We start from the raw sequence: 12,511 nt of genomic DNA on the forward strand, positions 1-12,511 counted from the left end.
CTACCCTGCTTTTCCTCCTGGCACCTCAGAAGTGGCAGTTGGTTTATGGCCTTTTTGTGTCTTATTGTTCATAACTGCCCCTGTGACTGTGCATGGGTGCAGTTATCTGCAGTCTCTTATAGTTTCTTTGTATCGGTTGCTGTAGGAAATGTTTGTCCAGGTGCAAGCACTCAGGTAGAGGGTCCCAGGTCCCCACCCTTCTCTCCTGAAACAGGTCATAAATGTGAGAGGTGCCCTATCTATACTGGGAGGGAGGGAGCAGCCTTATCTCCAAAGACAAAAGCACACCAAGAAGAATCTGAACCAACAGGCCTTGCTAAATTTCCCCCAGTTTACTCTGCCTACCTCATATTCCTTAACCTATCGTGTTCCTCCATGACTACTCATGCTTCGTCAAACCTAACAACAAAAATTACACAGGTCTGTTTCTTTGGGTCTTCATCTCCTTATGAAGGCTCTCACGTCATGTAAAACTTAAATAAATTTGTATGCTTTTCTCTTGTTCATCTGTCTTTGTCACTTTAATTTTCAGACCCAGCCAGGGACCTCAAGAGAGTGAGAAAACCTTTTTCCTCTCCTACAAGAAAAAGCTTCAAACGGAGAACAAGGAACAGTCATTTGGCCAGAAAAGACTATACTAATATACTTGAGTGTTAAATACTGCACACTAAATTGCCAAAGATAGCATCACCAGTAATGAGATAAACAAATATCATATACTTCTGATATTGCACCAAGAAAGACACCATGTCACTTTTGTGGTATTTCTGCCAAAAATGTAGAATCTGAATCCAATCATGAAGAAACATCAGACAAGCCTAAATTAAGGAACACTCTACAAAACAACTAGAAGGATCCTTCAAAAATGTCAAGAAAAAGAAAGTCTGAAGAACTGTTCCAAATTAAAGGGGACTTTTAAAGAGCCAGGAAAACTAAATGTGATGCATGAACTGAGTTTTATCCTAGCCAGAAAAAAATAAAAAGAAAGAAGTGCATATTGGGACAATTGGTAAATATTTTTGTTTAATTTTGCATCAAATCAACATATCTCAAAACATTTTGATCTCAAGACCCCTTTACATTCTTAAAAATTATTGAACACCCCAAATAGCTTATATCTTAAGATTTTTACTTGTACTAGAAACTACAACCTAGAAAAATTGTTAAATATTGACTTATGATAATTTTTTAAATGACAATAATAAATCCATTATATACTGACATTAGAGCAATGAGATCATGACTTACCATGAAGCCTCTGAAAACCCCATTGTACACTCTTGAAAGAATAGGAATGAAAAAGTCAAATATTGTCTATTTGTTATTATAAAAATAGGTGGAAATCTCAGCTCCTCTAAGGAGGATCTCAGAGAACGCTTTGAGAACTGCTGGATTTGATAATGGCATTGAACCAATATTAATTTCCTGATTTTTATGTAAGAGAACATCCTTGTTTTTAGGAAATACACACATGTACTTAGGGGTAAAGGGACAACATATCTGCAACTTTCAGTTCTGGTGAAGAATGATATATACAGAGAAAATAAAGAGAGTGATAGAGCAAAGTAAAATGTTGACCACTTGGGCTATAAGTGAAGGTAACTTATTTCAAAATAAAACGTTTTAAAAATATACCAAAACACCAGGATTCTTTTTACATATTTATTGAGCTCGAAAAGGTCAGTATCAGGAGGCAGAAGCATCCAGCAGCCCCTCTTGCGGTGCCTCCTTGCCTCTGCACGCTCTCCTTTGCCCTCTAAATCACCACTCTCCTCATGTTTTTGAATTCCACCTTGTGCTATTGACTCGCACATTTTCATTTCCATTCCCAACACATCCTCTGTGCTTGTGCTTCCAAATGCCTTCTTGACCTCTCCACTTCCATGAACCAAATTAACAGACTGAAAATGGGATTCAGGCTTTCCACCCCTGCCGTATAAAAAAGAATTTGGTCTTTGTTCTGGGTTTCTGGCATGGAGCTTCTAAAATCCTTGGAATTTCCCAAGGGATAGGAGTTCCTAATGAAATATTTCAGGGTGGGAGCCGGTCACCAGAAAGACCAATCATGTGGTTAGAGGGTGGGACTTTGAGGAGGGGCGGTGGGATGCGGCTGGAGATCGAGTTCAGTCACACAGCAGACGAGTCCATCAGTTGTGCGTATGAGATGGAACCCCAATAAAAGCTGTGGACACTGAACCTTAGCAGAGCGTCCTGGCTGGTGAACACACAGATGAGGAACCTGCACCCTGGTTCCACCGAGAGGGCAGTGAAGCTCTCTGTTGTGGACCTTCACAGACCTTGCCTGATGTGTTCCTTCGTTTGGCTAGTCCTGATTTGTATCCTTTATGATAAAACTGTAAGTATAAGGCTTTCTTGAGTTCAGTGAGTCATTGCAGTAAGTTATCTAACCTGTAGGAATCATAAAAAAACTCCCAAATTTGTAGCCAGTTGGTCGGAAGTAAAGGTGGCTTGGCGACCCCCAAGGTGCGCCTGGCATCTGAACTGAGGGCTGCCCTTTTGGGGACGTGCCCTTAGACTTGCAGGGTCTGTGCTAAGTCTGGGTGGTTAGTGCCAGGACTGAATTGCAATCCCCCCAAGCCCCCCACACTCCACCAGCTGGGCCACCCTGATTCAAATCAATGGCTCCACTGTTTCCTCCAGCCATAAGTGACTCATGATTGCTCTTTCCCTCTCCCTGAGTAACTAGTCCATCAACAAACCTCCTGACTCCCCCAAACGAACCCCACGCACCCTCTTCTCTCCAGCCCCAGTGCCATCCTGCTCCATGGCCCGTCATCTCTCACCTGCATCTACTACAGCTGCTCAGTGGTCTCCTTACTGCCACTTTTGTCTTCACCCAATCCATTCTCCATAAGACGTAAAAGTGGTTTCTAGAATATAAAGTCTTCACGTTCCAGACTCTGATCTTCTTTAAATTGCTCAGGTAATCCACTTGTTGCTACCTCGGGACCTCAGTATCTGCTGGTCCTCCACCTGGAACGCTCTTCCCCCATTCTTTGTCCATCTCGCTCCCCTCCTTCCTTTCATTTTCAGCTTAAACGCCTCCTCATCGGAGAGAACTTCTCTGACCACACAAAGTTAAGAGTCCTGGTTCCCCATTATTCTCCATCGCTATCCTATGGTTTTTCCTTCATAATCTTCTGGCGACTTTTTTTTTTTTTCCTGGCAACTTCCAATCACTCCAGTGCCCGATAATTTGCTCTATTAGTGTCTCGTGCTTACCATTCTATCCTAAGCATCTAGCACACTGCCTGAAGCTCAGATAACATTGCTGAATGAATACAGGTGTGAACTTGATTTTTTGACTAACAGGGGGTCATAGATTTACAGTATGGCTGTGGCTGTACTGGGCATCCTATCCAGACACAATGTTCAGAAGTACAGGAGACTATCTCCTCCTAGTGCTTCCTCTGAGGCTGGGACACCCTGCCCAGAAGCCCCTCGAGTTTCACTAGCCAGAGTGAGATCACATGACCATGCTTAACCCAATCACTAGCAAGGGAGATGGGACCTACTCCTCCTGACTGGCTCAGATAAGAGGTTCTCACCTGGGGCGTAGAGCCCCCCAGGGGTTACTGGAAATGTGTGTGGGGAGGGGTGTCTGAAGCTGTCACAAGGTGTGAAGATTGTTACAGGCATTTAGTGCCCAAGGAACTTGAAATGCTAAAGCTCTTGCAACACCTGGGGCAGCCCACAAAATGGACTGTCACATCCACGGAGGCTGCAGCGCCCCCTGGAGAAACACTGACTTGGACCAATCAGGACCTGGGCCAGTCCCCCTGAAGCACCTGACGGGGTGAGCTCAGGGTCTGTTATAAAAGAGGAGTGGGATCAGTGGGTGCTGGGAAGGCAATCGGCACGGTCGACCAAGAGGTTGTTTCAGCTCGAGGCCATGCTGAACAAGTGATGTTGAAGAGGCATCTTCCTAAATCTTTTCAGGAATCTCCCAAATTCTTGAAAGTGAGATTGCCGGATCAAAGGATGTGCCATTTTCCATGTTGATACACGCTGCTAACCTGTTGTGCTGAAGAAGCAAGTTACTACTCATGGAAGCCCTGTTTTCAGAGGACAGGCCAGTTGTGACGAGGTAACTCCCTGGAGAACCACAGGGAAGAAAGCAAAGCGGCTGGAGGACGACAGAAGCAGACTGCATTTATCACCAGAAAGAAGGCCTTTCACGCCTCATTTCCAGGAGTAGCTAAGACATTCTATTCCTAAGAATAATCATGTGTGCACAAACACTTTCTCATTTGACAGTCACAACCCTATTAGTAGACAGGCTAGATATTATACCTCTTCTTCAAAAGAAACCAAAGCTCAGAAAACACAGGGGATTTTTCTATCATGAAAAGCTAGGTACCATTTTTATAAAGAAATTAATAGGGAGATGTGATTTGCTTAGGGTTACATCAACTGTAGCAGAGACCCGAAGTCACAATGGCTTAAACTACTTAGAAGTTGATTCTTTCTCTCTAAAGTCCTGGGCTGTGTGGTACTCCACAGGGCCGGAAAACCCAATTCCTCTTCTCTTGTTGCTCCACTATCCCTCAGGAGTCCTTTTCATCTGAATGGTCCCCGATGGCTCCTCCAGCTGGACGGATGTCAGGAAGGGGGCGCACGCCCCGGAGATACATACATCTTAAAAAAAAGAAAAAGAAAACCCACTCCCTCTAAATACTACCAGACCTCAGAATTTCGGGAAACTTATTTCCAATCCTACAAACTCTCCTTCGATGGGTGATTCCCAACTTCTGAACAGACCGTGTTCCAACTGCACCTGCAAGATAGACGTTTGGAATTCTGAAAACCTTCTCCCAGAAGAACACTTTAAATTATATTTTGGTTGTTAGATTAGTCCACAAAGGCCTATTTAAGCCAAGATTCAGCAGAACTACGGGAATTGTTGAAGCTCCAGGCTGTTTGGAGCCACAATTGTTTTACTGGTTGGTCAGTAATAAGTGTTATGGAGAGAGAACATGGTCTTAGCACAAGCAGTTGGGGTTGAAGTGTTTTAAACAAGAAGGAATACATACACACACACACACACACACACACACTCAGCTCCCAGAATTCCTACAGCCAGGCATCCACCCCCGGGTAGAGAAACCTTCTCTGGGGAAAGTGACCTACAGAGGCAGGTATCTTAGTGCCTCCCGATGAAAGTCTGGCTTGCTGCCTGGAGTGGACATTTGTCCTGGTATCTACTTGCCCAGCATGCTGTGACCATCCTTCCTATATCTAGGAGATGCCCCACTTTGAGGGTCAACACATCCCTGATGCGGAAGCCAGAAACGCACTTTCCCAGTCTCCCTGGCAGCCGGGGGCCAGGCATGAAACTGAGATTCCAAGGAGAGTGATGAGAAGCAGGCTGCTCTGGGAAGCCATTCAGAAATTCCCTTCCACCATCGTATGCTGCTTCTTGCACGTCTGATGCCCATCACAGGTGTCCACCAGGGTGCCCACCCCACTGGCACTGACCCATTCTTGACCTCTGATGTCCAGTGAGGCGCCTCTGCTGCTGACATCTGAAGCTGCTACTTGCCATCTTGGAGCCTCTGTCACTTAGGTTGACTGCCCCCAAAGCACTGCTCAGGTCACCCACAAGGTAGAACTGGCACCAAGGAGAAATCAAGGCAAAGGTTTGAAGGTGACAGTACTATAGCAGGAACCCAGAAATGTCCCATTCCTGTCCTACCAGGAATCCCTAGTCCTCACAGGGTCCCAAATAGCTGCGCAAAAGAAACACGACCCAAATGGGCAACGAATGCTAGTTTCTTACTAACTGAGGCAGGACTCAGTGACCCACAGGAAGGGATCCGATACACAGGGAAGTGACTCTCACAGGAGTGGAAGACAAACTCTGGCTCGGGAAGAAGCTGATCAGACTTTGACACTGTAGCTGCAAAGTGATGTTACTACAGAAATAACGGGGACAAAACGTGTGCAGTGAGAAAGGCAACAAGGCAGACAGTCCCCAGGCAGGCTCAGTGAGTGGCTACATTCCGGTTCCTGCTGCCAGGCCCTCTGAAGACCTCAACATACTCTGTTTGAATTCTGAGCTGTCTATACTGGTTGTTGTTTTTTTTTTTTTTTGGCCACACTGCACAGCTTGTGGGATCTTAGTTCCCTGACCTGGGATGGCACCCACGCCCACAGCAGCGAAAGCACCGAGTCCTAACCATTGGACCACCAGGTAATTCCCTGTCCACACACATTTTTAATAAACATCTCTTTCTGATTTAATCGCACTTATGTGGGTTTGTTACTTGCAACCAAACGAGACCAGCGGAGAGAACACTGCAGCACTCAAGGGCAGGAACCCCGCTCTCCTCACTTTGTATCCCCTATCTCTAGAATACTGGTAGCCACCATTGGGGTTTAATCCACTCCTGCTGAAAGAATGAGGGTATCTGTACAGCTCCTAAAGGACAGATCGAGTCTATTTAATCCAGGAGTTATAATCTAATTCACAACATACCAAGCACCCACTAGTGCCCAAAGGGCTGCTCTAAGTCCCAAACTGAACACGGAGATTTGCTTAAAGGGACCACAAAAGCTATGTCTGACAGCAACATGAAAGGAATATAAAGTTACATGAACTAATTTCAGAAAACCAAGCTTATGGAAGCTCAATACTACATTTCACTTCAATCTTTTACTCCTGTGAGTATAGAAGGACACCTCCTGAATATGCAAATTTACTTTTCTTCAAGGAAATATTTATTGCATATTATTAGTGATTCTATTTTACAGCAAAATTAAATGTATACACTTTTCACAAAGAGAAAGTGGAAATCACAGTCTCTCTCAAATTTATATGCTGAACCAAAGTCCTGTTTTCAGAATTCAGCCGTCCATCATGATTTTGGTCCAGGGCCACCAGTCCATGATTTCAAATAGTTGACGATCCTGGCAGTAATTGGAACAAAATTGTCTCTATATGTGACAACCGTTTCCACATAAAACCCTTTCGGGGGTTCAGAGAGTTCATTTGTTGAGACATCCTTTTGTTCTACTTCACCACCTTAAAAAAAAAAAAAAGTAACAGCTGCATCACTAACTTTCATTTTATCTTACTTTATTTTTTAATTGAAGTATAGTTGATCACTAACTTTTAACTTAGGCAGCAGTCATTAGAATTATTAGTAAAGTCTTTGAAATAAAATAAACTAAGGTAAGAATTACCCCCCACCCCCATCAGGTTCCTGACACTGTTTTCTTTCTGTAAAAAAGAAAATTTAAATAAGTTTTTTTAAATGACCACTACAGAGATAAATGTTTTAAAATGCTTAATACTGACATGTGCACTTTCAGGCCATTGGTGATCATCACCAAATGTAATCTTCAGCACAGTTTTTACATAAAAAGCTTTACTGAGATAATACTTATTATACAATTAACTCATTTAAAATGTAAATTCAGTTTTTAGTATCTTCAGATCTGTGCAACCAGCACCAAAATAAAGTGTAGAATATTTTCATCCACAAAAGGAAACCCCTTATTTTGTAGCAGTCGCTCCCCCACCAGCTCCTCCCCTTCAGCCCCAGGCAGTCCCTACTCTAGACGAAGCCACAGATTTCCAGAACATTTTTGAAAGCTGCGGGATTTCCTTTTCCTCCCAGCAACTGGGAAGATTTCAGTACTCCTTCGCTGGTGTAAGTCAGCGAAATCGGTTTGGTCGCCAAAGGCGACCATGCGACCAAAGCAGGGCTGAAGTTACAGAAGCATCGCCTCTTTAAACCACCATCCAGGGTCTTTGAAATTCCACCTGGAATCTCACGGATTCCTCAAATTCTGAGGATAGGGGCGGCCTCGCTCAATAAACCAGCAAGGTTCGGGGAAGAGGCTCTAAAAGGTCGTTGCTGGCAGATTCCACGATAACGCACGGCTCTAAGCACCGCTCCCGGTCTCTTCGCGCGGCACAGCGAAGCCACTTCTGCGACCCCCCCCCGGACACGCCCCACGCAAGGCCGCGCGTCCCCCGGAGGTCCCGCCCGAGAGCCGTACCTGGAGGCTTGTTCTTTCTCTGATTATACAAAAACAAGGAGCCCAGCAGGGTCCAGGCGCCCAGTCCGTACAGCATAGACATGCGCCGGTACCAAGACAGGGCCTTTTCCGGACGCATGACGCCGCCGGGAATACCTCACTCCTCGGAGTCTCAGGGCGGAGGCGGGCCTTCCGGTGGGCGCGTCACCGCCGCCGCCGCCTCCAATGGGGAGCCGCCGGGTTGGCCGCTTTCTGCGCCGGCCCCGATGCATCCTGGAGCGTGTAGTCCGGACGTCGCGCTGGGCAACGCACTCGGGTCAGGCGCGTGGGGTCCGGAGACGATCTTGCCTCCCACGTGACGGGCCCCAATGACACTTTCTCTCAGGCAAACCTCCCACTTGCAAAGTCCTGCCTTACATAGGCTTTAGGTGGCCCTTGTAAAACTTAATTCCTTCCCTCCTCCAGCTCTCAGGTTTGCGAGGATACTCCGTCTACGCCCCGCAACTCATCTTCCCCATCTTCCTGCCTGGAGCCCCGTCTGGTGCGCGTGGGTCCCTCCACGTCTGAATTAGCCCCTCCACTGGGCTGTGGGTCCCATTCTTCTCTGCCTTTCAGGGCCCTGGCCCAGCAGCTACACTCTGTCCACCTCCATCTCACGCCCTTTTCATTCTGTTGTTCTTTACTCCATCATACAAACGGGTCCGCGCCTCAAAAACAAAAAGTCTCCACTCGATCCACCATCAGCTTTTCTCTTATCCGTACATTTCCTCGAAGCATAATCTACCCCCACTCCAAGAAACCAAACAACTTGAGAGCAAAAGGGATGTGTTGGGCACAGAGTGGATACTCAGTAAACTTCCATAGCCAGTAACTACTTTGCAGCCATAATCAGACGATTTCCAGCGCATACGACTCCACCTGCTCCTTTCATAGCTTCGAAAACATAATTTTCTTCAGAATCTATTTATCCTTCAGGGCTCTTCCCATTTCTCCTCTAAAAATTGGTGTTTTGCCACACACAAAAATTAACGCTAAATGGATCATAGGCTTAAATATAAAAGCTAAAACTACAAACCGAGAAGAAAAGATCTAACACAACGATTGGAAATCAACTACATCCAATATAAAATAAAAATTTTTTAAAAAGGCGATCTTTGCCATCTTGGGATAGGCAAAGATTTCTTAGAATACAAAAAGCATAAACCACAAAACAAATATTGGTAAACTGGACTTTTTCAAAATTAAATCTTTTGCTCTTCGAAAGGCAGTTAAGAAAATGAAACAAGCCACAAGATAAAATATTCAAAGTAGGTAGATCTGACAAAGGACTTGTATCAGAATTTATAAGGATATCTTACAATTCAATTATAAAAAGACAGCCGAACTGAAAAACAGGCAACAATCACTTAACTAAAGAAGATATACAAATGGCCAATAAGTACAGGGGCATTGTTAGTCATCACAGCAATGCAAATTAAAACCACGAGACACCCTTACACACCTATTAGAATGACTAAAAATTATGTTGAGAATACCAAGGGTTGTACGGACTTGGAGCAATCAGACCTCTTACTGGTGGGAACATAAAATATCACAACCTCTTTGCGATACTGGCAGTTCCTTAAAAATTGAAGTACCCCTACTGTATGAATCAGACGTTCGGTTCCTATTCACCCAAAGGAAATGAAAACATTATGTCCACACAAACGTATGTATGTGGGTGTTCACAGAGCTTTATTCGTACGAGCCCCCAAATGGAAACAACCCAAATGTCTACCAACTAGTGGATGAATAAAGGAAATGTGAGTCTATCACTCCATAATAAAAGGAACTACTGTACTGATCCATGCAATTGCATGGATAAATCTCAGATGGGTAATGCTAAGTGAAAGAAACCAGGCACAAAAGAAACCAGACATAAAATTCTGGAAGCAAATTCATCTATAGTGGGAGAAAGCCGACAAGTAGTTGCCTCCAACCAGGGTGTGCAGAAACGGAAGGACTAAAAGGGGCCTGAAGAAACTTTGGGGGCAGTGGAAATGTTGTGTCTTGATGGTGATGTGATGGTGGTGCTTTCATGGGTGTGCACATCTATTGAAACTCATTGAACTGTACACTTTAAATGGGTGCAGTTTATCGTATATAAATTATACCCCAATAAGGTCGTTAAAAACAAAATAGGAAAATCAGTATTCTGTTCCAAGCTTGCTTCTCTTCTCATACTGAGCAACTTTACTCATGTTATTTACTTTATACGTTTATGACTCTCAAATATATGCCACATTCTCCGGAAAGATAAATGCATACTAATTACTGCCAACCTACAGGGCATTTTCAGTTCTACCCCACAAGCTCCTGAAACTCAGAGTGGCCAGGATTGAATTTATCCCTACCCCTACTGCTCCCCAGCCCCCAAAAGGAAAGAAACCTTTCCTGACTCACCCTCTCACCTAACACCTCATCTGTCACCTGTGTCTAAAAGCTGCCTCTGTTGAGGCCTCGGCTGGATTCCAGCCTCCTTCCATCTGGGCTGCCACTCTCCTAATTGATCATTTCAGGAGTTTCCCTGCTTTCAAGATGGAGTTTATAGTTACTAGGCACACTGGCTCAGTGTCTCCCTCTCGAGATGGCTGCTCTCCAAAGAACACTAACACCCACCTCCACGTTCTTTGGAAACAGCCACCAGCACCCACAGGTGGGACCTGCATGGCTCAGGGTGCCCCTCGGCACCTTCACTCATTGTCACTGGAGAGACACCAGAGCCAGCTGGGTCTATCACATTCCTCCTGTCAATTGGAAACAGGCCCAGGGAGGAACAGTTTCAACCCTAAACTGGATACACAGGCTTATGTACTCTTCTATATGATCTACCTCAATTCAAAATTATATCCCAAATATAAGAAAAATATTCTATGGAAAAGGTACAGTAAATAAAAGCCTTAGGCATTTAAAATGTAATTGTTAAACATTTTAAGATAGGAAACCCACCCAGAATTTTGAGCAGAGGTTAAGATGGCAGTAAGTACAAATTCAAAAGATAGAGCATTGGAATCAATCCAGATGGTCTGACAGCCAATTAATAGGAGTTCCCAGCTTTACTTTTCAACATAGCACTCATTAGCTTCTTAAAAAATTATATAATTTACTTCTAATTTTTTAATGTTGGTCTTCCCTACCCAGAATATAAGCTCTGTGAGAATAGGAATTTTTGTTTTATTGGCTACATTCCCAGGCCCTAGAAGACTACTCCAAACATAGCAAATACTGAATAATTATTTGTTGAATGATTGAAAAAACGCCTCCAAAGTTTTGAGATAAAATTATTTTGGGCCTAGATTTTATACTCAGTAAAGCTGTCAGGTATGAAGGCAGAACAGGTTCTGTGAATTATCTCCTGTATGCTCTTTTTAGGAACAGTCACTTAAGGCAGCAAAATGACTTATGAGGTAAAAGGAAAACTGCAACTAACCTAGGAGTCCAAACAAAAGAAATTCCTGGATGACAGTTGTCCTAGCAATTGGCCCATGTTAAAAGGGGATATAACCTCTAAACAAGGATGAACTCCACTGAGTAGAATAAGCTGTAATTTTTTTAAAATTGAGGTAACATTGGTTTATAACATTATATGTTTCATGTGTACATTATAATTCAACTTCTGTATGCACTACAGTGTGCTCACCACCATCCAGCACCATATAGTTGACCCCCTTCACCCATTTCACCCTCCCCCACCCCTTCCCCTCTGGTGACCAGCAATCTGTTCTCTGTATCTCAGGTGAGGTAGGAACAGTGCCACTCCAGACCACTCTGCCTCAATAAAGTTTCACATATTTCTTACTTTTCCTTGTCTGTTAATGTTAACAATATCCTTGACAGTAAATGAAGATTAAGTTCAGGAATAACCTCTTGGGGAATTTACTTAAAACACGCAGAGACCTCAGAAATCAAATTTGTATTAGCATTATTTTAACCGGTGCTTCTTCATCCAGATTTATTTCCTTTCTGATCATTATGATTTTCATGTAAGCAAGCTGCCAAAATACATTAGTTCTGATTTTATACAGACTCTAAAAGTTAGGATACAAAAAGCATATAAACATCTACCGGTACCAAAACGTTTAGGACCTTATAATTTTATGGTGTAAAGCAAAGGGCACAGATAAGGAATACAAGCAAATTAAAATCTAAAGAGTTATGTAACACTTCTTTTGATTATTTATTAAAATGCAGCAGAAAAGTAAAAGGAACGTTAAGCCTTTATAAACAACTGTGAGCACAGTGTGACAGTGTTTTCTTCCATTTCCTTCTCATGTCCTCAGCTCAGCAGGCACTGGAGACAGCCAGTTTCTTCAAATGGTCCATGAACACCTGCAGGCTAACGTCATCAGTCAGGATGGGCGCTCCTGTTTCCTGAAGTTTAATGAAAAAGGTTTACTGGCAGGTCTCTTGGAAGCTGGTTGGAATTCATGCGTTATTAAGGACCCTTCCCCGCACGAAATTATCA

At 43.8% G+C, this 12,511-nt stretch overlaps 2 protein-coding genes across 6 annotated transcripts in view; both read right to left on the reverse strand.

The window, feature by feature from the left end:
* Positions 1–6,733: 6,733 nt before the first annotated feature.
* Positions 6,734–8,175, reverse strand: SMIM26 (small integral membrane protein 26). Of its 2 annotated transcripts, none has more exons than XM_029221749.1 (2): positions 8,029–8,169; positions 6,734–7,036 (listed from the first exon to the last, which is right to left on the reverse strand). In XM_029221749.1, the coding sequence occupies exons 1-2, from the start codon at positions 8,144–8,146 to the stop codon at positions 6,879–6,881; spliced, it is 276 nt and encodes a 91-aa protein (XP_029077582.1). In that variant the 5' UTR covers positions 8,147–8,169; the 3' UTR covers positions 6,734–6,878. The 2 variants fall into 2 exon arrangements, 1 of the variants encoding a protein (XP_029077582.1); XR_003793297.1 differs by having other exon boundaries at positions 6,828–7,045; positions 8,029–8,175.
* Positions 8,176–11,944: 3,769 nt separating this feature from the next.
* SEC23B (SEC23 homolog B, coat complex II component) overlaps positions 11,945–12,511 on the reverse strand; it is a 39,768-nt gene continuing 39,201 nt past the window's right edge. For all 4 annotated transcript variants that reach the window (XM_029220904.1, XM_029220902.1, XM_029220903.1 and 1 more), the window contains one exon: positions 11,945–12,417. In XM_029220904.1, coding sequence (XP_029076737.1) covers positions 12,328–12,417 — 90 coding nt within the window. In that variant the 3' untranslated portion in view covers positions 11,945–12,327. The remainder of the gene's footprint in view (positions 12,418–12,511) is intronic.

Source organism: Monodon monoceros, unplaced genomic scaffold (assembly GCF_005190385.1).
Source record: "Monodon monoceros isolate NGI ecotype Baffin Bay Population unplaced genomic scaffold, NGI_Narwhal_1 Super_Scaffold_13, whole genome shotgun sequence".
Taxonomy (NCBI): Eukaryota; Metazoa; Chordata; class Mammalia; order Artiodactyla; family Monodontidae; genus Monodon; species Monodon monoceros.